Source organism: Rhamphochromis sp. 'chilingali' (assembly GCF_963969265.1).
Source record: "Rhamphochromis sp. 'chilingali' genome assembly, chromosome: 22".
In the NCBI taxonomy this organism is placed as follows: domain Eukaryota; kingdom Metazoa; phylum Chordata; class Actinopteri; order Cichliformes; family Cichlidae; genus Rhamphochromis; species Rhamphochromis sp. 'chilingali'.
In genome coordinates, this window is record NC_137950.1 from 4,502,826 (window position 1) to 4,529,918 (window position 27,093).

Consider the following 27,093-nt stretch of genomic DNA (forward strand, 5'->3'; position numbering starts at 1 on the left):
ACCCTCTAGTCAGATGACCATCTTGATGATTTTTGCATATGCTGGACTTGTGCGGAATGTTTGCAGCACAGTAACAAACAGAAATGGGAAGACGTCATCAAGACATCTCCACGATCATTTGCTAATGTCGAGCTCTGGAATTAAATCATCACGTATGACTGTAATTAGAATTTGACATGCTTACACATTATACACACTAAGGCATCTCTATAACACTCAGGAGCTTCTCTGGGCTGACCTGTAACCTAGCAACCGTGTGACATCTCACACAAGCAGATGATTAAAGGTACCTTCTTTTCCATTCTGAGCATGGAGCCTTTGATAGATCCCCCCCGCCCACTACTTCGACTCCAGCATTCTCCTCAGTAGCATGCCAAGAACACTCATATAACCTACAAATATGAAATATGAATCGTCATGCTTTTTTTAGCCTTTTGAGACCAGGGGTCTGTAGCTGGCGTAGCAGGCAAAGCCGCATCATTAACTGCTCTTAAGAGCTGATACATCTGGCTTTTCATGACACACCAGGATAGTGCTGATCTGCAGGGGCATTTTGAAGCTCATATTATTAGTCTGCACTGCAAATAAATAACACACAACTCAGCATTTATATTTTGGCTGTTAGCCTTTCCAAAACTATAACCATGAAGGGATTATTGATGTTTGTGTCTAAAAAAGCTGTTAGTTGCTTTCAAAAAATAGTCATAAGCTGACTACATTTTTCATTTGATTTATTCTTATTGAAATTCCAATTCATTCCGATACACTCTGTCCTGCTCATCTTCAGAGATTAAAAATAAAACAGTTGGACTTCTTGGTTTTCAAGACATTTCATCTCTCTGAGAGGCTTCTTCAGGTCTAGAACAATTGGTGTAGAGTCACAGGTAATAATCCCCTGGGTGGGTGATGGGAGTCAAAGAGTAAGTACTGGGCTGTGTGTGGATTTTTAGCAAATTTTAGTGGAGCTCTGAACAGAAATTATTGTGAGTTGTGATTCTTTTCCCCACAGTGAGCCAGGTGGTTCCCCACCTACCAAATCACACTAAAAGTCAGTAGGATTAGAATTAGAATACTCTAATCCCAGAGGAAATCATGTAAAAAAATGTATTATAATGTCCAATGTAATCCTATCTATCAGTATTGCTTATTATTCCATTAATATTGCACAGCTTTTAGTCATCTTTGCACAAAAATAGCTGCTAGAAATATCCACCGAAGATCTACTTTTAAATTTCTTACTTTGAGTGCATTTTAGTCTCTTCTTTTTCACTTTCACTTGAATAAAGAAGTTGAGTCAGCTTTTCCTACAATCCGCTCTAACTTTTACCAGAGTATTTTTTTTTAACACATATCTATACTTCCACTTAAGTACAGAATGTGTGTACTTTTGTCAGAGAAGGTCAGTCAGGGCCAGTTGATGGAGGACATTTGAATACATCCAATTAGTAATTTTAGAGAGGCTGTTGAGGGTTTTTGGCTTAACAGAAAAGTACAGCCGTGTATCATCTGCATACCAGTGACAGGAGATTAAAACTATTAATTAGATTACCCAGAGGTAATATATATATATTAAAAATCAAAACACAATTGGTCCAAGACCTGTGCCATGAGAACTCCACATATGAGGGTTGCAGATGAGGACACACATTGGTTAATATGAATTCTGAACTGTTGGATGAAAACCATTTGAGCGCAGTACCAATGATGCCCACCAGTTTTGTAATCTGTTGATAAGCGTAGCCTGCCAATAAATCTAGGAAGGCTCATCTTATGTCAGCACTTATTTTTTAATACAGCTGTTTCAGTGATGTGGTTTTGTCTGTAACAAGATTGGAATTTATTAAGGATATTGTTTCCTTCAACTAAGGTAGTAGTAATAAATGTGAGTTTGGAAACTGTCCTGTTATCATCTAAAACAGTGGAGGAGTGGTTGACTTTTTTAAGGTAACCTGAAAATGAATGTAGGAGGGATAATGAAAGAAAAGAAACCGAAGAAAAAGCACACATATGTGAAACAATATCGAGGAAATCTAATGTAGCATTAACCATTTAGGAGAACAAAACTTCTTCAAAGTTCAAATGTTAGGCTTAATAATTACAAAGTCCTTTGTAATCACTGGATGCATTTCCTCAATGTGCTACTATCGCTACTTTTCTCTTCCTATTTCCCCTCACGTGCTCCTCGTGCCTCTGTCTCTCAGAGCATTGTTAAGGCTCTCAAATAACCAGATAAAGATGACGCTGGGGAACCTGGGCTTAGACAGCAGCAGAACAAGAAAAAAGAAAGGAAGACAGAGTTTTAAAGTTGGGTTATATCATAGTACGTGTGTGTGTGCGTGGGTGTATCTGGGAGATTGCGCACTTTCTGCTTTGGAGATGTTTTTTTTATTATCTCAAATGGGGAGGAGAGAGGAAGAAAGGGGTGAAGGAAGGAGGAGGAGGAGAGGGGGAGAGAGTAGGTCTAAAGAGCTGGAAGAGAAGAGGCAGGAGTGGGGAACTGGAAACATGAGATAGGCGAAATGACTGCATATTGGCACTCAAATGGGATATATCATGGAGTATATGAAAATAAAACCACATGTGCAATCTGGAGAGGCAAGATAAAGCATTTTTATTCTGCAACTTTTCTGGAAGAAAGTACAAATGAATAAAATATTTACACATATAAATATATTTCAAACATATATTTTGTATGTGGTTAGTTAAGATATGATTATGAGATTATGTGTGCATAGTGTAGGTAGCTCTACTGATGTGAATTCAGTAAGAAAGTGTTAAATCACCCAATAGTTAAATTTATTCTGTGATATTTTCCAACCAGCCACATCTTTTACAACACCTCCTCATACAGTGACTCACAGATACATATTTGCAGAATTTCTCCACACACAGATGACCAGTAATTAAAACGCTTCAAGCTTCACAAAGTTACATTTAAAGGTACATCATGCAAAAGATCCAACATTGCTCTTTGTGACACTTCTATATAGTCCTATATAAAATCACCAACAGGAAGTTTTTGCCACTTCCTGGTGGTGACTGTCTCGGAAAAACAGTTAAAAAAATGTAGGCATACTCCTAATTTTAAAAGTGCCCACTGCATAGTTGTTATGCAGGGGAAAACTGTTCTTAGACAAGAACACTATTGTACAGGACTGTAAGCATGATTTTAGCCCTGTAAAACTGGACGTTTTAACATGGGAATGTATGGAACCAGCCTCAAGTGGGAAAAAATGCAGTTTTTAGCCTTTTCACCTTCACTTCAGACAGCTGTGGAGCATGTGTGAGCATGGGGAGTCTAAAGATTGAAAGGCTGGTGGATCAGTCCCTGGCTTCTCCATGTTTCTGTTGAAATATCTTTGGGCAAATAACTGCCCTCAGTGCATGCACTGGAATGTGTGTGTATAAATGTAAAAGTGCTGTACACTGTCTATGTGATTGGGTGAGTAGGACTTGCTTTGAGTGTTTGCAGCACTGCAGCCTCCATTTCTTCATGTTTCTACAGCAGAGCTGCTGTGGCGAGTGCTTTGAGGTCTCTTTGGGCTGGTTTTAATCTTTGCTTTTTGTTGTGGGCTTTGTGTTCACACGTAAACACTAGAGTTCAGGGATATGTGTTGGTGCATGGATTTATACTGTCAACTGGTAATTATGTGACAATGAGTTTTAGGTCCATTTATGGCCTTGCGAGAAAGTAATGTAACAAGCAGTTTAACACATTACTCTGGTAGTTAAGTAACATACTGCATTACAGTAACCAGTAATGTGTTCTTTTTTTTGAGTCACGACCTCCAACGACTGGAGGGGACATTGCTTACCACTCATACTAAAGTGCCTCCTTTACATGTGGGAACAATAAGTTTTGACTGTTCAGAGATTTGTATAACCAAATAAAGTCAATCAAATGTTTTTAAAAACAAATTACAAATAAATAATGGGACGCTTCATTTGTGTGTTTAGTTTCAGTGAAACTTTGTAAATTTGGAGTTGAGTTGCTCTAAATTTTAGCTTAGTTTTAGTTTTTCCACTTTCCTGCCAATGTGCCACTTAGAATTCTTTTAGTCAAATTGGTTGAATTCTTTGTAATAGACTGAAAAAAGATGATGGTTCACCTTTCTCAACCCTTTTAAGTTGTTGGGATCTTTAAAAGGGACTTTTTTGATATCTCTTTACCAACTCTTCACATTTTTGTCAGATGGAACGTGATCCTATTTTCTTTAGGGGTACAGGTCTTCCAAAGCAGATGTTCATGTGCTAAGTTTGGAACAAGTCTTGGTTTGTCTGGGCTAAATAATATGTAATGAACCAGACTGAGTCAAGAAAATGGACTGTTTGTAGTTACCACAGAAGCTCAAATGAATTCTGCTGTTACAGAGGTAATAAATTCATGATTTATGTGAAATGTATGTGACGCTCTCCTGATAGGGAAGGTCCGGAATTATAGTTGCCGTAAATGATGACAGAAAAAAATAAAATAAAGCTCAGTGTCTCAGAAAATGATTTGGAGCTCTTCAACAGCCTGACAGGAGAAAATGTAAGAGTGTGACTGATTTACAAAATACACTAATGTGGGTTTTACATGTTGCCATTTTTCATGTGTCACTTACTTGAGAGACAGGCCTTCAAAGATGAGAAATCTCTTCTTAGATCAAAGGTTTCTTATAGAAACTTTCCCCACAGGACAAGTGTCAGAGTGGTTCTTATCATCAAAGAGTCCTATGCTCAGAAGCACAAGATTGGAAATGAAGTCCTATAATCACGGGTGTCCCATAATCAGAACAGCAACCACTGTGGCCACAAGTCCCACTATAACAATAATGGCACAATCAATGACGCCAAGTTACCTTTAACAAATGCTATAATATGGGGTTCCTGTTAAAGCAATGCTAAAAACATTGGGTCTTAGAGTTATTTAGGCGGGGTAAGGTGTTTAATTTTGAGTCAGTTTCTATTTTTGCAAAACTTTTGAAATGTTTATATGTAGGTGGAAAAGTAAGAACGGTCTAACTTAGCTTTCTGAAACTATCTAGAGTAAAACCAACAGAGGCTATAGCAAGAATTCCCTGAGTGCTTTGACCAATAAATCTACCTTTTCATTTGTTATTCCCAAATACTAACACATCTCATATATGTCCATTGACATTTGAACCATTCCCTCTTTCAGGATCATTAGCGCGTTCATCTTAAACCATTCTAGATCTGTAGAAGAAGAGCCACGCCAGCTAAGGTCCACTTGGAGGGGTTTTCTTTGGTCTTCAGGTTAAAGGTCCATACGTATGTGGGTCCCCTCTGACGAGTCTTATAAACAGGGCACTGGTAGAGGTTTCTGTTGTCCCATTTGTCCACTGGGATAGCCTTGATGAACATGACTGGCATGGTTGGGGTGAGCTCTTTGAGACGGGCATCCACAATCAAGCCAGTCTGAAAGAAAAAGAAATAAAGAAGGAAAGTCGGGGAGATGGGAAGGAGAGGGAGGGTGTGAAGGAGGAATGACAAGCCAATCAACCCCAGACAGGAACATTTCACAGAACTGTAGAAGTTATAAATTAGTTTGAGGTTTGAGGAAGCTTTGCTCAGATGCTGTGCTTGCCATTGAGCCTCCATTTAATAATCATTTTGTGCCAAAGAAAAGAAAAGAAAAGAAAAGAAGCTGTCTGACTAATCTTGGATGGCACAAGCAGAGTTAGAGTTTGTTAAACACAGTTTTGTGGCACCCTTGAAAAGTGGTGAAAGTCAAGAGAGTCTGAGCTGAAGTCGAGCTACCCTGTCTTAGTATACACACTCTCTAAACAGTCGGAAACAGAGTGGTCTGTCTCGCTAATTAATCCTCCTACAATTAGCTCCTGACAAACAGAAGTTTCTCCATGCATGCACAGTGACTTTCAGGAATGAATGTAAATCCTGATGACTTTGGAAAGCAAAGAGGACAAAGCCCGGACTGCATCTGCAATTCCTACAACACTTTAAAGAGTTGCTAAGTACCAATAACCTTATATCTGTTTCGGGTAAATAACAATGATGAGGATCCTAAAGTGAGCAAGTCATTATGGTAAAAATGGTAAATGGCCTGTATTTGTATAACGCTTTACTTAGTCCCTGAGGACCCCAAAGCACTTTACACTACATTCACACACACTGGTGATGGCAAGCTACATTGTAGCCACAGCTGCCCTGGGGCGCACTGACAGAGGCGAGGCTGCCAGACACTGGCGCCACCGGGCCCTCTGACCACCACCAGTAGGCAAAGGGTGAAGCGTCTTGCCCAAGGACACAACGACCCAGACTGTCCGAGCCGGGGCTCGAACCGGCAACCTTCCAATTACAAGACGACCTGCCAACTCTTGAGCCACGATCGCCCAATTATAAATTGTCCTAATGATGCTGTGTCTACACTCTTACTACACTAGCGAATATCCATTTTGATCGTGTGCTCACACAACATATTGAAAGAATCAAGTACATCACAAAGCAGGACATCAATAAGTAGTGTCCATCACAAACACAAATCATTTCAAAGGACATATCTGCATATTCTGTGATTCCACATGCAATACATGATGTCTGAACCATCTCTGAATAAAATGTAAGGTTCATTAATATAGATTAGGTTTAATATAAATCTTTGACTTTAATGGCTGCACAGAGCATTGTCCAAACGGAGCGCTGCATACTCGCCTATTCACACTCTGCTACTCCCTGCCAGTGGCACAGAACTGGCCCTGGGGCTGAGAGGAGAATGGGTAGGAGGAGAAGAGTTGTGTGAGTGGAAGCCACCCAGCCTGTAGGGCTGCCTGTCTATTTGCCTGCGCCTCCAACTTTAATGAAGAAAAAAGGAACCACTCCTCCAAAGGGTGATCTCAGTGCTCAAGTGCACACTCTGCACATTCCCTAATTAAGAAGTCTAGTGGGATGCACCTTGAAAGCTGGGCACATATGCAGAGCTTGAATGTATAGAGATAGAAAGAGCTTTGGGAAGCTGAGTAATGTGCTATGCCCCAACAGCTGAACACAAGCAGGTTGCAAAGCAGAAAATGAAGCCACTAAGGAAATGTGAAGGTGCTTTTTTTGTGAGCTTAAATGAGGTGAGGGTCAGCTCACCTCATTTAGATATATAGTCTGAGGAGCTTGCAAGTGAAAGCGTGTTGTGTTTGTTGTATCAACTTTCTGTAGCAACTTTGCGGCACTCAGCTAAACAAGGAAATCAATAAAAACTCATGTACCTGTGTGTCCCAGCGTGCACCCTCCATGTACAACCCGTGTATGTAGGCCCCTTCACGAGGTGGAGAGCTGAAGTCCTCGCGATTCTTCTTTGTGACATCACACTGCAGACACATACTGTCCAGGGGCCACTCGTTTCTGCCGCATAACCACAAATTTCCTGTTAACAAGCCATGTGGTTTCCATCATTTTCTTATATCTTAATGCTGAGTAGCCCTACCTTCTCGCCATAGCCTGCATGATGGCTGTGAGAAAGGACTGAGGGTTAAAGAAGCCAGCCAGCCACACTGCAGAAGGTAAGCTGAAATCAGCTGACCAAGCTTCCAGCTCCCTGATCCTGGCCAGCAGGTCAGTGAACCACAGGGCCAGGCCAGACATGGAGGGATATGCCCGTTTGGTCCAACTCTCTGGCACCATGTCCAGGAAGATAGCATTCTGAAGGTTTTCCATGTCACTGGTCATGGTCAGCTCTCCCTGATGAGCGAGGGTTAAAGGAGAGAGAACAGATGAGATAAAAAAATATATACTGCTACACGTTAACGGAGTAATAAAAAAAATTCTTGTTTCTTATTTCTCCTTTCATTAATTTCTGCAACACACTGACAGTAGAGCACCTGGTGTTTTAAGCTACAATCCCACTGATACAACATTGACACCTTCCAACAAACAACCTGCATGATGATCTGCTGGATAATCTGCTTGATTTGGGCTTTAGGCAGTGTCCTCTGGATTGCACCTTACCACCAGCAGAGAGGGAAGGAACAAGGCTAAACGAAATACTAGCTGTAGCGACTTCCACAGTCGCTACAGGCCGGGGATGGAGCCTGCCTATTTGCCTGACGCGCTGTCAGTTACGCAATAATGCGAGAGATGGAATTGTTTGCTCGTTTAATTAAAGTGCTTTGCGATTTTTACAGAGTAGTATCATCGGCTCCTGATTCAAACTCTTACAACATCACAGGCTCTAATATAACGAAGCGAACATGTCGTGCAGCGGTCAACAAAAACTACGGCTACCCAGCCCTCCTCTCTGTCAAAATCAAAACCCGTGAATGACAGACTGACAACGCCCATTTATGTCACCGCTAGCACCAACGTGACTCCCATAACAACCAAACAAATAAAAAACCCAGTGATCATCAAAATCCAATACATTCAATTATGGCTCCTACACACCAGCCCCTAATTATTAGGATCCCTTCTAATAATTACCCATAATTAACCAAGTAGGAGACATAAAACATGCAGAGAAAAGTCAAGCATTTACTGTATTTCAATATTACCCGCAGGAATCCTATAGGTAATCTTAAAGTCTATCTATAAAGAAAAATGAGAGACATTTTATATCCAAATACAATCAAAGTCTGATAATTGGACCCAGAAGTCTTTAACTGTGATCTGCCTCCAGCAGTAGACACAGTTTGGTAATAGGTCGATCCAGGCAACTAGTCTGAGTTTTAATCCGAACTTGACGAACGAATCCTCTTCGGTCAGGAAAAGTCTTTATCACACGTCCCATTGGCCAAGAGTTTCGAGGTGCCGAACTGTCCATGATGAGAACCAGATCTCCCACGATGAGGTTCCTTTTTACTCCAATCCATCGCTGACGTTCCTGTTGCTGTAGTAGGTATTCCTTCACCCATCTTTTCCAAAACAAATCAGACATGTATTGGACTTGTTTCCATCTTCTGTGTGTGTACATATCAGTGGAATGGAATACTCCTGGTGGTAATATTGGTGAGGTCTTTAACAGAAGAAGATGATTAGGGGTCAAAGCTTCCAGGTCGTTAGGATCCATTGAGGCTTTGGTAATTGGGCGGCTGTTAATGATGGCTTCAACCTCACAAAGTACAGTATGAAGACCTTCTTCATCCAGGTTTTGTACTTTCATTATGGAATTAAGTACTTTGCGAACCAGTCTTATCAGTCGCTCCCAGGTTCCTCCGTGATGTGAACCTCCAGGTGGATTAAAGGTCCATTTAACTCCCTTTTGCAGAAAGACGTCATTGATTTTTACCTGGTTCCAATGTTCAATGGCAGTTCTAAGTTCACGTTCAGCACCTACAAAATTGGTTCCGTTGTCAGAACGCAGTTCTCGAACCTGACCTCTTCTTGCATTGAAACGTCTGAACGCATTAATGAAAGAGTCAGTATCCAATGATGGAGCAACCTCAATGTGAACAGCACGGATAGCAAGGCAGGTGAACATAACACCGTATCTCTTCACCACGCTCCTCCTACTTTTTACACTGAAGGGTCCGAAGTAATCCACTCCCACCCGCGTGAATGGAGGTTCATCTGGAATGATTCTTTCATTGGGCAAATCCGCCATCTGTTGATTCACCGGTGGAGCATTAAGACGTCGACAGATGACACATTTAGATAACACTTTTCTTATTGCTGTACTAGCTCCAATCAACCAGTACTTTTCTCTTAGCTTAGACAGCATGTGGTTACGACCACCATGTCCAACTTCCTGATGTATGTGTCTAAGCAAGAGCTCGGAAATGTGTTGATCCTTTGCTAGTATTATGGGATGTTTCACCTCAACCGGCATTGATGATCTACCAAGTCTCCCACCTACTCTGAGAATTCCATCTTGCAGCTGTGGGCAGAGTCTTAAGATAAGATAAGATAAGATAAGATAAGATAAGATAAGATAAGATAAGATAAGATAAGATAAGATAGAACTTTATTAATCCCTCGGGTGGGTTCCTCTGGGAAATTCGACTTCCAAAAAAAGCACAGCAACGACCGAAGTTACAGTTACAGAATTGTTATATATATATATATATATATATATATATATATATATATATATATATATATATATACACACACACACACACACACACACACACACACACACACACACACACACACACACACACACACACACACACACATATATAAATACAGAGACAAATATAAATAAAGTATACAAAGGGGATAAATAGAATAAATAGGAATAAAAAATAAAAATACAAGTGAATTGCACATTTCAAGTATTGAGTCTATTGCACTGTTGACTATTTACAAAAAGTATTGCACAAGGTATTGTACAGTGAGGTGAAGAGGCACTACAGCTTAGTTGTTCCCCCCTCCTTTGTCCTCCTGTTTCCTGTTTCCCCTCCCTCTCCCCTCCAGAGAGGAGTTAAACAGTCTGATGGCGTGTGGGACAAAGGAGTTTTTAAGTCTGTTAGTTCTTGTCTTGGGGAGAAGCAACCTGTCACTGAACAGACTCTTCTGATTGTTTATGGCCGTGTGCAGAGGATGCCCAGCATTGTCCATAATGTCCATCAGTTTCTTTAATGTCCTTTTCTCTGCCACTGTCACCAGAGTGTCCAGCTTCATGCCGACCACAGAGCTAGCCTTCCTGATCAGTTTCTCCAGCCTGGATGAGTCCCTCTTTGCTGTGCTGCTCCCCCAGCACACCACAGCATAGAAAAGTACTCCAGCAACCACCGACTGGTAAAACATCCTCAGGAGCTTCCTGCAGATGTTAAAAGACCTCAGCCTCCTGAGGAAGTACAGTCGGCTTTGGGCTTTTTTATACAGGTGCTCTGTGTTGCATGACCAGTCCAGTTTATTGTCCACCCACAGCCCGAGGTACTTGTACTTGTTGACCACCTCCACCTCCTCCCCCTCTATCTGAACCGGCAGTGGACCTTCTCTGGACCTCCCGAAGTCCACAACCAGTTCCTTAGTCTTTGAGGTGTTGAGTTGCAGGTGGTTTGTGTGACTCCATGCGACAAAGTTCCTCACCAGACTTCTGTACTCCTCTTCCTGATCATCCCAGATACACCCCATGATGGCTGTGTCATCTGCAAACTTCTGAATATGGCATAATTCAGAGTTGTAGCAGAAGTCAGAGGTGTACAGGGTGAAGAGAAGAGGGGACAGCACAGTTCCCTGTGGTGCTCCTGTGCTGCTGACCACAGTGTCAGACGTGATGTCCTTCAGCCTGACGTACTGTGGTCTGTCGGTGAGGTAGTCGGAGATCCAAGCCACCAGGCAGGGGTCCACCTCCATCCTGTTCAGTTTTTCCTGAAGCATACAGGGCCGGATGGTATTAAAGGCACTGGAAAAGTCAAGAAACCGTATCCTGACCGTGCCTTTTCCCCCATCCAGGTGTGAGTGGGCTCTGTGTAGGAGGTACAGGATGGCATCCTCCACTCCGACACCCGCCTTGTATGCAAACTGTAGTGGGTCCTGGGCATGTTGTACCTGTGGTCGGAGGAGGTTGAGGAAGAGCCGCTCTAGAGTCTTCATAAGATGTGACGTCAGTGCCACCGGTCGGAAGTCATTCAGCTCATTGGGCCGGTTCCTTTTAGGGACCGGGACGATGCAGGATGTCTTCCATAGGGCGGGCACTCTCCCCAGTCGCAGACTGAGGTTGAAGACTCGTTGTAGCGGCTCCCCAAGTTCAGCAGCACACGCCTTAAGCATCCTAGGACACACCTTGTCTGGGCCTGCTGCCTTTCTGGGGCGAAGCTTCCTTCTTCCTTCTTCTTAGAGGACTTGATTTTATAATGGGTTGTCCCTTCTCCAGATTCACAAGCTCCAAGGAAAATCTCCTCCTCTGACAGAACTTGATAATGACAACCTCAGCTTTGTCCAGATCTTCCACTGTAAGATTCTTAATCACAGATGTCCTCTTAAAGTTCCTCAGCTTTTCTTCCACAAATGATTTCTGTTGCTCTTTGGTGACCTCTGACTGTGGTAAACTTGAACACAATTCTCTCCTTTTCTTCACAAAGGACAGAAGCAAGTCCTTAAATTTTAACAGCCATGCCACTGACTTCTTAAGACGTGTCCAGGTGGAAAAATGTTTAAACAAGCGAGTAACAGAATTTTCTCCAGCTTGCTCAACACTCACTGTGGCAACTGTTTTTACCTCAGGATCATCAGATGCAAGCAGACTGATGTCATCTGGGTAGACAGGCCATTCACTTCTAGATTGTAGAAGATACTGAGGCCCAGACAACCATTTTGTATTCTTCATAAAAACATCGACTTTCACTCCTCTTGAGGCCATATCTGCTGGATTACTGGCAGTGTCCACATATCTCCATTGCGAGGAAGATGAAACTCTTAAGATTTGTGAAACTCGGTTGGCCACAAAAACCTTGAATCTTGAAGTTTCACTCCTGATGTATTTAAGAACAGAAGCACTATCTGTCCAAAACACAGAATCCAGAAGTTCCATCTGCAGCTCTTTCCTCCAGAGTACATCCAATCGACTGGCCATGGTTGCTGCAATGAGCTCCATTCTCGGGACGGTAAAGGATTTAAGAGGAGCGACACGAGCTTTTCCCATAACAAACGCACAGTGTCGTTCTGAACAAATGTTTTCAATCAGCAGGTAGGTCACTGTTCCATACCCATCCTCACTGGCATCACAGAAATGGTGCAACTGAGCACTCGTGATTTCTCCAAATCCATCAGGTTTCAGACAACGACTCACTTCAAACTTGCTCAATAGCTGGAGCTGCTGGAGCCATGTTAACCATCTTTTGGAAAACAGCTCTGGTACGTTATCGTCCCAGCCGATTCCTTCCTGGCATAGATCTCTTAGGATTTTCTTAGCAGTTAAGACCACAGGACTTAGCATTCCAAGAGGATCATAGATAGAACTGACAATTGAAAGGATTCCTCTTCTGGTGAGCGGTCTGTCCTTGAGCACAATCTTGAACTTAAAAGAGTCTGATTTTATGCACCACTCCACGCCCAAAACTCGCTCGATCATTGAGGAATCCAATTCCATGTTCAACTCTTTCATTCCTGTGGCTCTGTGACTTTCAGGAATTGATTCCAGCACTCCAGGCTTGGTGGTGATCCACTTTTTGAGCAAAAATCCTCCTTTGGCACACAAAGAAACCAACTCGTGGTACATTAACACTGCTTCCTCATCAGTTTCAACGGACACAAGACAATCGTCCACATAAAAACAGTGCAACAACTTCTTCACAGCTTCCTCACTGTAGAGATGTCCAAAGTCATCCGCACACTTTCTGAGTGCAAACTTGGCACAACTTGGTGACGAAGTTGCCCCGAAGAGATGTACATTCATCCTGTATTCAGATGTTGGTCGTTCCAGATCACCTTTAGGCCACCAGAGAAATCTCAATAGATCTTTATCTTCAGCTGGAACCATGACTTGATGGAACATGGATTCAATATCTCCCATAATTACAACTGGCTCCTTCCTGAATCTTGTGATCACTCCCATTAAAGAGCTTGTAAGATCAGGTCCTTGTAAGAGTTGGGAGTTTAAAGATGTTCCATGATAACTCACTCCACAGTCAAACACAACTCTGAGTTTCTTCTTGGTCGGATGGTAAACACCATGGTGTGGTATATACCACAGCTTGCCATCATTGCGATTGATCTCCTCTTCCGGGACCTTTTCAGCATAACCTTTAGCCAGAAGCTCATTCATGAAGACTTTGTACTCAGTATGAAACACTGTGTCTCTCTCAAATCTCTTTTATAGAAAGCACAGACGTTGTTGAACAACTTTCTTATTGTTTGGCATACTGATACTGGCATTCCGAAAAGGTAATGCTATCTGGATATGACCACCCACATATTTGGCAGAGTTAGTCACTATTTCCAGAAATCTCTGATCCTCTCTTGACAATCCAACCTGCTCATCAACTTTGCTCTCAGGAAAGTCATTCTTGAACTGTTGCTGCCAAAGCTCCTCCAGCGTGACAACAGAAATTCTGTTGACTGTAACTTGTGGATGCTTCTGATCACTTGTAGCTTCACAGTTTCCTGAAAGTGGTCCATTGATGGTCCAGCCAAGCCTTGTCCTTACGGCATACGGTCCTCCATCAACACTACACACCACTTCCAGAGGTTCCAAGGCTTTGGGAATGTTTGTTCCAATCAGAAGTTCGATTCCTGCATTTATTTGAGGCAAGGTTATGCGTTTTAAATGTGCCCATCCTTCAATATCTCTTGGTGTTGTAATATTTCCTTTATGTACAGGCATGGACTCCTGTGTGTACACTTTTGGCAGTTCCAGAAATTCATCACCACAAAGAGCGGCAACCTCCAGTCCTGATAAAGTGTTGCTGCTCACAACTCTTTCCTGGCCCATGGTTCTGAGGAGGATGTTTCCTTTCCTTCCCTCAAGGTGAAGTCTGCGCATCAGACTCTCAGTGCAGAAAACTAGTGTGCTCCCTTGGTCCAAAAAAGCATATGTTGTAATAATGTTGCTTCCTTTCTTTGACTTTACTTGGACAGGCATAATGGGCAGTTTACAGTCCTGGTCTCCAGCCCCTGTAAGACCACTCGACACCAGTGTGCTCACATGCGGCTGCATGTTCCTGTCGGTCTTTTCAGAAGGTGAACTTTCTTTGTGCAGGATGGTGGGATGTTTCCGGCTGCAATTGGAACAGGAAATCCTCTTACGGCAATCTTTACTGATGTGTCCTATACACAAGCAGCCAAAACAGATGCCATTTTCCTTTAAGAAGGTTATCTTCTTCTCATGAGCCATTTTTCCCAACTGTGCACAGACGTCCAACATGTGTCTTCCTCCACAACAAATACAGACGTTCCTTCCAACCTGATTAATTTTCATTTCCATTTCCGCAGGCTTAGGTGTACTCTCCACAACTTGCATAGTGGTGGCAAAGCTTGTTCCTTTATTTCCAGGTCTGCCTTGATACTTGGCTTTACTCATTCCTTTTATTGGTAAAGAAAGCGGAGAATCTTGAATATTACCGAATACAGGATCAGTTAATATTCTTATTTGCTTCTCCAAAAAGTCTGCAATATCCATAAATTTGGCTCTTCTTTTATGCCTTTCTTGCAGGTCACAAACATGGCTTCTCCATTTGTCCCTAAATTTATACGGCAATTTTTTAATAATGTTCACCATATTAGAAGGCATGTCCAAATCACTCAGATGCTGCACCTCCTCCATTGCATTACAGCATCCCCTGAGGAACAAACTGTAGTTCTGAAGAGCTTTTACTTCCTCCGTTTTAATTGATGGCCATGAAAGTGCCTTGTCCAGATATGCAGCTGCGACCTTCTGTTCATCGCCATAGTGTTCCTTTAACAGTGATTTTGCCTTGTGATAACCACGATCCGAGTTCATTTGTTGACAGCTTCTCACCAATTCCTTTGCATGGCCTCTTGTGTACTGTTCCAAAAAATATAAACGATCGCTGTTATTTTTCGTATTGCACTCAACTGCATTCTCAAATGCTTTAATAAATGAATAATATTGAAGTGGATCTCCATCAAAATGAGGTATTTCTCTCTTTGGTAAAGAAAAGAGTCTTTGTTGTTGGATTAAGAGTGTTGTTATTTCATTTTGTTTAGTCATTATTCCAATAACATCATTTTGTGGTTCCAGTTCCACCATACCATTTGTATGACAGTCATTTTGTCCATTTGCATCAGATGGGTTTGAAGGAATAACTGAATATTGTCGAGGATGCTTATTTTGAGAAGATTCAGTCAGCACGGCTTGTTGCATGACACATTCCTGGGTTTTATCTTTTCTCCTGTTTTGAGTTTCAGCATTAGTCAATGAATTTTGTTTTGCAGAAATGTGAGGTATAAATTCCAATGCATCAACATTAAGGGTTTGTTTAGATCTTTCATGGGAAATGTATGAATTCATTCCATCTGAAACTTTTAAAGAGCCTTTTTTGCTTGTTATACTTTGAGCTTTAAGGACATTTATTGTAGCCATTTTTTCCGCAATTTCAGTGTCCAATTTTAGCCTTTCCTTTCTTTTACGAAGACGTTCCTCCTCTTCTTCCAGTACATGTTTCTCATTCAATAATTTCTGCTTTATCATTAAAGCTGCCAACTCTGCCTCAGCTTTCATACGAACAGATGAAGTTGAAGATCTTGATGAAGAAGTTTTGTGGCTTTCAACATTTGAAACACTATCACTTGGCTTGATATCATCCTCCACTTCTGTCTCAGTATTTGATGCAACATTGTTTTCCAATAAATTGATTTGCTTTGGACGAACAGCAGGATTTTGTTCTCTTTGATTTATCCAGTTTTGAATTTCATTTAAAAACACATTGGTGTATTTCATGATACTTGAAAACCATTCCTCTTGTTTTATTACTTCTTCCTCTGGCACCAAAGACAACACCTCAACATGTGAACTTGAAGCCTTTTCACACAGTGCCTTTAAATCCACCAAATACTGCTTAATTTGAGAAAGATTTTCAGTGTGTTGCATGAGCGCTTTCATTTTTTGTATTAGTCCTTTCATTTTATTGACATATATTTTGCATTCATTTTGTAATTTTTCGATTTTATTCAACAATGCCTTTCCAGTCAATTTTCTTTCTCTCTTTCCCCTCAAATGATTAGAGGAACAATCATCACCAGCTGTTTGACTCATGATTTTCCCGTTTGTTTGTTCGATTTTTTATTTATTTATTTTAATCTTCAGTGATCATCCATTAAAACATATATCCACTGGAAGCCACAATAGACTTTGACCATAAAATCCTTTCAACGTAACGGCACTTTAATTGTCCATTTGAACGTCATCCAAGCAGCATAATTACGGTAATAAGACGCAGCGCAGACATCATTCCAAGAGCGCAGCCAAAAACGTTGCACATTTAACCAACATTCATTCCATTCAGTGTCTCTTCTTGAAACATCTCAGCGCTAATCCAATGTGGCTTCCTTTTCCACAACCAGACATGCACAGGTATTCTTACCTGCGCTCCTCAGAATTGCGTCAGGTGTGTCGGTGTTGCTGGGCTCACTCATTCAGATGCGCTGCACTTACTTGGCGTCTTTCAGGTTCCTTGATCTGATTTCTTTGATCCTGCTCGCGGCTGGCTTCTCCAGAATGCCGTTTTTTGTTGACTAAAGATGTAGCGACTTCCACAGTCGCTACAGGCCGGGGATGGAGCCTGCCTATTTGCCTGACGCGCTGTCAGTTACGCAATAATGCAAGAGATGGAATTGTTTGCTCGTTTAATTAAAGTGCTTTGCGATTTTTACAGAGTAGTATCATCGGCTCCTGATTCAAACTCTTACAACATCACAGGCTCTAATATAACGAAGCGAACATGTCGTGCAGCGGTCAACAAAAACTACGGCTACCCAGCCCTCCTCTCTGTCAAAATCAAAACCAGTGAATGACAGACTGACAACGCCCATTTATGTCACCGCTAGCACCCACGTGACTCCCATAACAACCAAACAAATAAAAAACCCAGTGATCATCAAAATCCAATACATTCAATTATGGCTCCTACACTAGCCACTCTTTATATCCTGTTTATCCTATTAATTCTGCAGCGTTTTCAGTAAATATCTTTCTATGAGCATAGCAAAACTATTTCTTCCTGTTGTGCATGGCTGAGGACAGTCAGGAAAGAGGTACAAAGTGGTGTTACTAGACAAAAAGGACTGCAGATAGCTGGATAGCTAAGGCCTCTGTCACACAGACCTAGAGAATGGTTGACAGTGGTGTATTTCCTGACCAGCTGGTGTGTGGTTACTAGAGGCTGTTGCTGGGTGAGGTTGGCCTCAAAGACAGTGGTATACGAAAAACCTTCCTGTGATTGCTTTGGTAGGTAGGAGACTGCTGTGGTTGCCTGTAGATTGTGTGGAAGATGCTGCCTTGCCTGCAAACACTTGCTAGCTAACACAGAGTATGCTAACTAACCACTCAGCCATAGTGAAAATTAAGAAAGTGTGATGCGAAGTTGTGCCTTTTTTTCTTCCCCACCTGTCACGTTTGGTTCTTTTGCCATCAGAATTATTGTCTAAAGGCCAAGAAAGATGCCCAACGGATTTACTTTACCAAATGGACCATCCCGGCCTTGCCGTATTGGTTCATTTGATTGACCTTTGTTTTTATTGTTTATTTTATTTTATTTTCACTTGCTACACATGGGACAGACATGACTGGGGGAAAGAAAAGGGAGAAAGAAAGAGAGGTAGGGAAACAAAAACAGCGGGGAAGAGGAACGGTGATAAAGGGCACAAAACAAAAACAAACAAAACAAACAGACAAAAAATACATAATCATCACCTGGATCACCGGTTGAGAAAGAAAAAAGAGAAAACAAGCAAAAAAAAGAGCAATATAATAAACAACAACATCACGATAACCTGTGTGAATATAAAAGTAAATACTAAATATTGAATATTATTGTGCAGCACATAAGATCATCAGCTCACAGTGTGCTTTGAGGTAGGAAGGTAAGGTGTAATTTGTGTCTGTGAGCACCCGTGTGTACACCTGTGAGCATGAGCGCGCTTGTATTCAAAAGGTTCCTTCATGTAATGATCTGCTAGAGGGTGTGGGGAGCCACAGCCCCGTCCTCCAGGGCATGAAGCAGGTATGGAGGAGATCCAGGCTCCAGACATCCAGAGACCCCCAGAGCACAAGAGACCAAGGAAGACCAACGACTTGCTGTTGCATAGTGGGTGCAAACTGAGGTCTAGGCCTGACTTCATAAATCTACCACTATAATAAATTAAAGAACACTTCTATGTCGGCATTACAATAACAATAGGTTATCCCACATGCAGAATTCTGAGACTTATATGTGTGGAAGCCAACAGAAAAGGAAAATAACATTTGATTGTGTTCATAAGCTACAACATTTTCCTCTGTTTTGGATACTCCCTTGGTATTCCTTTGAAGTTCAGTAATTTCAAGACATTTTGCTTTAAAACAAACATGAATATGATGCAATAGAAAAGTATGGATTTACTTGTTAGAATGTGAGGATTCCATTAAAATGTTAGATATTGCAATATGAACTGCTGGTGTGACCCGACCAGTGTTTGATAGGCAGGTCATGAAACACGAAACTGCAACATCTACACGGGTATCGGCAAGTTCTGTCCCTTTGCCATAGAAAATAGATAAATCTAATTTATCCAATTTCTAACTTCATTTTTGAAAAAAAAAATCTTTCAGATAACATTATGTTGATATAGTGCGGATTTGTTGCAGTATAATCACCAGAGCTTGCTAGGCTGGTGATGTCACCATAAATGCTAATATTAGTTCTATTGCCATTGTTTGCTGTACTTTATTGAACAGGCTGCTTGTGGATATGAAAAATCTGTTGTATAATTTGGCTTTCATGCTCTTCTTGATCATCTGGAAATACCCATTTTAATTAGGGCGAGTGCTCTCAGTGCTGACAAATGCTGTGTCTGTGCAAAAAACTTCTTGCTGGTTTTTGAATGCTATTTACAGGAAGGGAAAAAAGTTCCTGCTTGTCTAGCTAAACACTGGAGGTGAGACCTTCCAGCTACTTAAGGTGTTGAATGGTAACAAGCCCTTTAGAAATCAGTAAACATGGGAATAAGCAAGCCATGCCAGATAAGGAAACATGCTGTAAGATAGCCAAGAGAAGATGGCACTGATGAGTAATGAGACAGCATGCGAGTGAAAACAGTAGTGTCCTTCACCTGCTGATAGTGTAGCTGATGTATCGCTGATGTATAGATACCCATTTCTGACATAAGAATTCTTTATGAGGGTGATAAGGTTCTGTGGGTTTATCTAGATAAGTGACTTTATCATTAACCACTCCTCAAAATAATCCATCAGTTCAGCCATTTCATACTCAACCTCATAGCACTATGAAGCTCCAACACCTCAACCAGGATAACATTCTGATAGTTCCTATTTATTGAACTATAGAGGCAACATATGATTCCATTTGCTGGTACAACAGTGTACATGGCTTTTAAATCACTGAGCCGATTTATTGGGGCTTGTAGGGCGGGGAGATCGAAGCCTCATAACTCCTGACAAATGCATTGACATATTTTTCCCCCTTTCTTTCTCTTTTCATTTGTTGTTAACACATGACTCAGTCAGGCTTGACACAGAGAATGCCGACATCTCATTCCTTTCTGCTACTCTGTAAGCCAGATCTCTGAGTCACTCTTACAACCGTGCTTCTGACAAACAACAAAGGAAAAGATTTAGTTGTGCAGGAATACTAACTAAGCAGTCTGTTGATGTCAACAGTAGAGAAGCCTATGTAAAGTGAATCATAGGTGTTGAGAATAACTGAAGCTTTTTATGGTGGGGATTCAAGTCACAGTTCACTGTTTTGCGTTGCAGGTTTTTAGTCGTTGAGGGTCCTGTGCAGTATCTTGGCTGTTCCTCGGACTGCACTCGTCTGGACAGAGATCTCGAATGTTCTCTATACTTCTTATGGTCGCTCAACTCCTAGCCAAACATCTCACTGATCACTATAGCCGTGGTGTAGATCAGCTGATTTGTCTTGGTAATGGTTGCAGTAGGTATTGTCTGTAGTACTGCATTCACATAATTACATAATTTACTTAGGTATTATTAAAGTATTCTGATTCTGATCGACAGTAGGCCTTCAGAGGGAACTTGTAATCTTGGTAACCGGCTACAGAAGGTCCAGGTTTCAAGCTTCGCTATGATCCTGTCTTTTAGGTCAGTTCCTCTTGCACTCAACAATCCTTCTTCCATTGCATTTGGGGCTTGGTATCCAATCTCGGGTGGGGGTGATGATCTCTCCCCCCCAGACTTGTCGTTCTGGCTTCCACTTGCTGTGTCATTTGTGTTATATAAATTTAAACGGCTAAATTCAATGCATTTGAGTTGGTTTGAGCTCTGGAACCAGTCTCTTGGAGAAGGGATGGACTCTTTTCCATTCTGGAGTTGCCTTTGGTGGAAGGAGGTGGGGAGGCCTGGATATCCTACGTATCACCATTGGAGTTTTTATTACAGGAAAAGACGGTTGCTTCCCCGCACCTTCGGCTTGGAAAATTGGTCCTGACTGTCGTTCAAAGGTTGCTCCATTTGGAGATATCTCTATTAGGATGAACATCAGGTAGTGGCCTCCAGCTTGCACTGGAGTGGTTTGCAAGTCTGAAGCAGTGGGAATGAGAACTAGAACCTTAGACTAGACTGGTCGATCAACGTCCCTATCCTCACGTATGGATATGGGCTTTGGGTAGTGACTGAAATAGTGTGACCAGTTGCTATCTCCTACCAGCAGGAGGCCCAGGAGTAGACCCATGTCAAATAGGTCTCTCTGCTGGCCTGGGAACACCTCAGTGAGGGACTTCTGGGCTTCCTTGCTTAGGTTGCTCATGTGACCCAGCACAGGATAGGTGAAAGAAGATGGATGAGTGGAGGAATCAATGGATGGATCTTATTTGACTTGGTAGCTACTGAATACTGTATCATAATAAAACTCAGGCTTTGTCCACAGGACATGTACAATGTAAATGTTTTTGCAAGGCAAAACACTTCCATCTCCAGTCTCATAACAGTGCATAGCCTCCCATTAACACTTCAAAGCCACTACTCACCTTAAGTCCAAGGCTTAGCTCGTGAAGAGAGCATCTGATCTCCTGGGTGAGAATGTTCATACGCTCACACTCCTGCAGCGCCACGACCTGATAGGGAGTCCTCTCCTCTGCTTTCCCTAGAAGCTCAGCCATGTTGAACTCCTCTGGGAGTTTCTCCAGTATCTCTTCCAGCACTGCATGCACCTGATAACATGGATAGGAATGTAGAAAAAAGTGAGAGGAGTGTTTCCCAGTAAAGTAGCCCATTATGCTTGTCAATATTAAAGCTAAGTAGGACAAGAAACACCAATGGTAAGACAATACTATCCTAAGCAAACATCTGAAAGAGATGGGTTCATCTGAGTCACATAAACTCAGTCCTGTCAATGCTGACAGTCTGAGAAACTGTTTGAAATTGTTCCATAAATATTCATGAAGACACATTTTTGCAACACCAGCTTTTTGTTTTCAATAACAGTATTATTCCTTCAGAAAATCAATGCTCACATCGTATTTTTGTGGACAAGGGGTGAAAGCTAATGTCTGTGTCCAAACTTTCCCAAGACAACCAGCAAGAGAGATCAATCAAAGGATTAGGTACCAAACTAAGGATATCAGGTCATCGTATCTATGGATTTTTTATTCCTGATGATTCTGAATATCTGACTTGACTTTGGCAGCTACTGAACACCCAGAATACAAAGTGGGCCTCTTCAGTAAGCCAGAAAGATTCCAAATCATAATATATTAAATGACCAATGGAAACACGGAAACACACACACACGGCAAATGTAAAGTCACAAATCAACCTTACATATATGTTTTTAGACATTTTAAGGTCAACTAATCATCGACTTAAAAATACAGATGAGAGCAAACATAAGTAAATCAATCCCAGTTAAAAGCATGCGCATATGAATTAAACATGAATGAAACATGCTGAGCAAACTTCCCTAATGGTCAGCGGTGAAATCAAATTAATGTTTTCTGTTAGAAAGGGGTTGTTGCAATTATCAAATTGTAATCATAAAGTGGTGGAAATAATTATTTGATCCCCTGCAGAATTCATAGATTTGCTCACTTACAAAGAAAAGAACAGTCTCTAATTTTTACCATAGTTTTACTTTAAAGGAGAGAGACAGGATATCAACAAAAATCCAGAAAAACACATTACATGAAAGTCTTACCCAACCAGAATTCTGACTCCCACAGATGACTGACTGTGTTCCCATGTGACACGCAGATTACAGTCAATTAATCAGTCAATTATAGATACATCTGATCTCAACCCATTATGAGTAAAAAGCACACCAATTCCTCCACCAACATGGACCAAAGAGCTGTCTAAAGATGTCAGGGACAAGACTGTAGACCTGTAGACTGTCCATTAATCATCCTTGATCGGGAGCTGGAATGTGGATGAGCCCAAAACTACACAGGAGGAGCTTGTTCATAATCTGTTCACAGTTACTGTGATGAACTTTCCAGTTTTGTCTTTCTGTCCAATGTCATTAACTACTCCCATTTTTAACATTGTCAACACACAGTTTACTCGACTGAATAATGGACAATACACATGTGAATGGGGCTTTATTGATCAATTTCACAACAACTGCCAGCAGTCAATTGTTTGGTTGGGGAATACCTGTTTTTCCTTTGCAATCCATGGTTGTCAGATGGTTGCTGACCACTCTCTGGGCTGTGTGGCTTATTTAGCTATAGTTTAGTTTATAAATAGCTTCCATAACCACGTACTTTACAGGGCACTTTTATTTAAAGCAATTAATTTAAGCTTTTACTTTTCTCAGTCATATTAGAGCAAAAATAGGATGAGAGTCTCTTTGTGAATAGGAAAGATTTATGCATATCAGATTAATAAATTGAACTTTTTGCATTGTACATCTGACCACAAGTAGTTGAGTCAACCAACTAAGGCCTTTTCATGCTTAACCTTGGGGTAGTCACTTCTAAGTTATCTTTAAACAATCTTCAAATAGTCCATCTTGGACTAACTGTAATCATTCTTAGACAGATTAGTCAAGGTCAACAAATAATTGGCATTTATTTTCCAAAACTTCGCAATTAAGTCAGTCTGAACCGATGAGCTGAACCTGTCTGTGACATGCCTTTTTGCAGTAGGGGACTTGAGTAAGCCGGTTGCCAACTCGTCTTCTCATTATATTCCTATATAAAAGTTGGAATGCGATTTTTAAGCACCAACTATGTCACTATCTGTGAATGAATTTCTGATTCTAATCTTCTGGGATTCTAAATGTAAGCAGTTAATGTGAATTCCTTTTTAATGTGAATTTCCGTGTATGTAAAAAGCAACACATTTGCAGTAGCTGGATTTGTACTTTTTGCCTATTTATTACAGTAACTGCTGTGTTATCATAAACAGATAACATCTAATGAGACTGATTCTGTTTTACTGTCATTTAATTGCTGTTGTGAGTCACCAAAATCACTTTGAAGATAGCAGCTGACTGAGTGGTCAAGGATCTGTCCCCCGTCTTCAAAGCAACCATATCAAAGGCAACAAAATCACAAGTTCATTGCACACAGTTGCAACAACTTTGGTCATTACATGGGTGGGAGCTAGTGTGTTAGCGCAGTTAGCTCGTTAACGTGTTAACGGAGATTTGCCGTGTTGTGGCGTTAAGGTCATTTTAACGAGGTTAACCTGAAAGCACTAGTGGGAACATAACGAATATGACTGCACATTTACGCCGACATCATCCTAGTGCAAAGACAAAAACAACAAGCATGCATGCTACAAACTTTACCCGAGTCATTTAGACAGCCGTTAGCACATGATTCTCCTTATGGGGACCTGATATGTTTAATATGCTGCTGAGAATATAGCCCAGAAGAAGCGTATAGTATAGCTTTTATTTTGGAAAGAGCCATTTCTCTGTAATAAACTCTCTTTTCCAAAGATGCATGATTCCTCAATCAGATACAGGGCTCGCAAAATCGCTAGCCCGACGTCCTGGGGCTAGCGATTTTTCCAGTCGGGCTACCAAAATCTATCTCTGCCCTGCCCGTCCGGCTATTGTAGGAAGGAAAAATATATGTCAATGCTTTTGCATTCTTTCGGAAATGTAGCTGGGTAATTATGTCATTGGCATCGGTGAGCCACTGTCAATATGTGACATATTGAAATCGCGTTTGAATTTGCGCTTGTTTTTTTGCTTTCACTTTGCAATCGCGTGAACTGTGTATAGAGAGTGACAGCACTGATCTGTGAGTGATGATAATTTGTGCACCAATTCCTCTGACATCGTCTTATCAATCGTTAGCTTACTATGCAAACATGACAAGTGAAATCTCCCGCAGCAAGCTTAAACATGTGAGTGGTTGATCGCGCAGAGAATCGCTGAGCTTATGTGAGTGCCTGTGTAAAAGCAGCAGGATATATATTTTAGTTCTGCTGAGCCAAATAAGACAGGTCAGGGTGAAGAAGTGACAGCCAAAGAAAAGCTTACCGCAAAACGGAAAAGTTATGACAAATCAGACTATAAGGCAAAAAGAAAGTGCAGCTTTATGGTTTCATGGACAAAATAATTTCTGTGGCTGGATATGATGAGCTAAATAACCAGGGGTGCACATAAGTGGTCCACAGGTGCGCATTCGCTGTCAAAATAAAAAACACGCACAAGGGTTAGGATTAAATTTAAAAACTGTACTTTTGAGTTAAAATCTATATTTATAATTTTAATAAATGACAAATTAAAAAGGGGCATGTGGGTGGAAGGTCTCGGGGAGGAAGCGAAGTGCGAAGGTGAAGTTTCCAGCCAAAGGCGTGTCCCTCCTTGAATCGCTACCTTATCGTGGTGGAGGGGTTTGTGTGTCCCAGGGATCCCAGGGGCTATGTTGTCTGGGGGCTTTTGCCCCCTGGTAGGGTCTCCCATGGCAAATTGGCCCTGGGTGAGGGACCAGACAAAGAGCGATTCATAAGACCCTTATGAAAAGGACACCGAGGGAACAGTTTACCCGGGTTACCGGGGCCCCGCCCTGGAGCCAGGCCCGGGGAGGGTGCCCGAGGGCGAGCGTCTGGTGGCCGGGCCTTAGTCCATGGGGCCCGGCCGGGCACAGCCCGAAGAGGAGACATGGGCCCATCCTCCCGCAGGCCCACCACCCGCAGGAGGCGCCATAGGGGTCGGGTGCATTGTGTGCCGGGTGGCGGCCAGGAGCGGAGGCCCTGGCGGACTGACCCCCGGCTGCCAAGACTGGCAATAGGGACATGGAATGTCACCTCTCTGGTGGGGAAGGAGCCTGAGTTAGTGCGTGAGGTTGAGAGGTACCGGCTAGATATAGTCGGGCTCACCTCTACACATGGCTTGGGCTCTGGAACCAGTCTCCTGGAGAGGGGCTGGACTCTGTCTCAGTCTGGAGTTGCCCCTGGTGAGAGGCGGCGGGCTGGGGTGGGTATCCTAATATCCCCTCGGCTTGCTGCCGGTACGTTGGGGTTTTTCCCGGTGGACGAGAGGGTTTGTTCCCTGCGCCTTAGGGTCGGGGAACGGGTCCTGACTGTCATCTGCGCTTATGCGCCGAGTGGCAGTTCAGAGTACCCAGCCTTCTTAGAGTCCCTGGGGGGGGGGGGGGGGTGCTGGAGGGTGCTCCACCTGGAGACTCTGTTGTCCTGCTGGGAGACTTCAATGCTCACGTGGGTAACGACAGCGAGACCTGGAGGGGCGTGATTGGGAGGAACGGCCTCCCTGATCTGAACCCGAGCGGTGCTCTGTTATTGGACTTCTGTGCTAACCACAGTTTGGCCATAACGAACACCCTGTTCGAACATAAGAGTGTCCATAAGTGCACGTGGCACCAGGACGCTCTAGGCCGTAGGTCGATGATCGATTTTGTAATCGTATCAGCAGACCTGCGACCATATGTTCTGGACACTCGGGTAAAGAGAGGGGCTGAGCTGTCAACTGATCACCACCTGGTGGTGAGTTGGATCAGGTGGTGGGGGAGGACGCTGGACAGACCTGGTGCACCTAAACGCGTAGTGTGGGTGTGCTGGGAACGTCTAGCAGAGGCCCCAGTCCGCGAGATCTTCAATGCACACCTCCGGCAGAGCTTCAACAGCATTCCGAGGGAGACTGGGGACATTGAGTCCGAATGGACCATGTTCAGCGTCTCCATTGCCGAAGCTGCTGCATTGAGCTGCGGCCGCAAGGTGGTGGGTGCCTGCCGTGGTGGTAATCCCCGAACCAAATGGTGGACACCAGAGGTGAAGGGAGCCACCAGGCTGAAGAAGGAGTCCTATCGGGCTTGGTTAGCCTGTGGGACTCCGGAGGCAGCCGACAGGTATCGACAGGCCAAGCGGAATGCGGCTCGGGCAGTGGCTGAAGCAAAAACTCGGGTGTGGGAGGAGTTCGGAGAGGCCATGGAAAAAGACTTTCGGACTGCCTCGAAGAGATTCTGGCAAACCGTCAGACGTCTCAGGAGGGGAAAGCGGTGCTCTACCTGCACTGTGTATAGTGCTGGCGGAGCGCTGCTGACGTCGACTGAGAAAATTGTCAGGTGGTGGAAGGAATACTTCGAGGACCTCCT

At 42.6% G+C, this 27,093-nt stretch overlaps 1 protein-coding gene across 1 annotated transcript in view; it reads right to left on the reverse strand.

Annotated features, from left to right (window-relative positions):
• Window positions 1–2,601: 2,601 nt before the first annotated feature.
• The window catches only part of dnah9 (dynein, axonemal, heavy chain 9), a 185,675-nt gene continuing 161,183 nt past the window's right edge, over window positions 2,602–27,093 (reverse strand). Inside the window, exons 75-78 of the mRNA XM_080873050.1 lie at window positions 21,553–21,735; window positions 7,436–7,689; window positions 7,218–7,353; window positions 2,602–5,418 (exon numbers count right to left, since the gene is read on the reverse strand). Of these exons, the coding sequence (XP_080729176.1) occupies window positions 5,191–5,418; window positions 7,218–7,353; window positions 7,436–7,689; window positions 21,553–21,735 (801 nt within the window). The 3' untranslated portion in view covers window positions 2,602–5,190. The remainder of the gene's footprint in view (window positions 5,419–7,217; window positions 7,354–7,435; window positions 7,690–21,552; window positions 21,736–27,093) is intronic.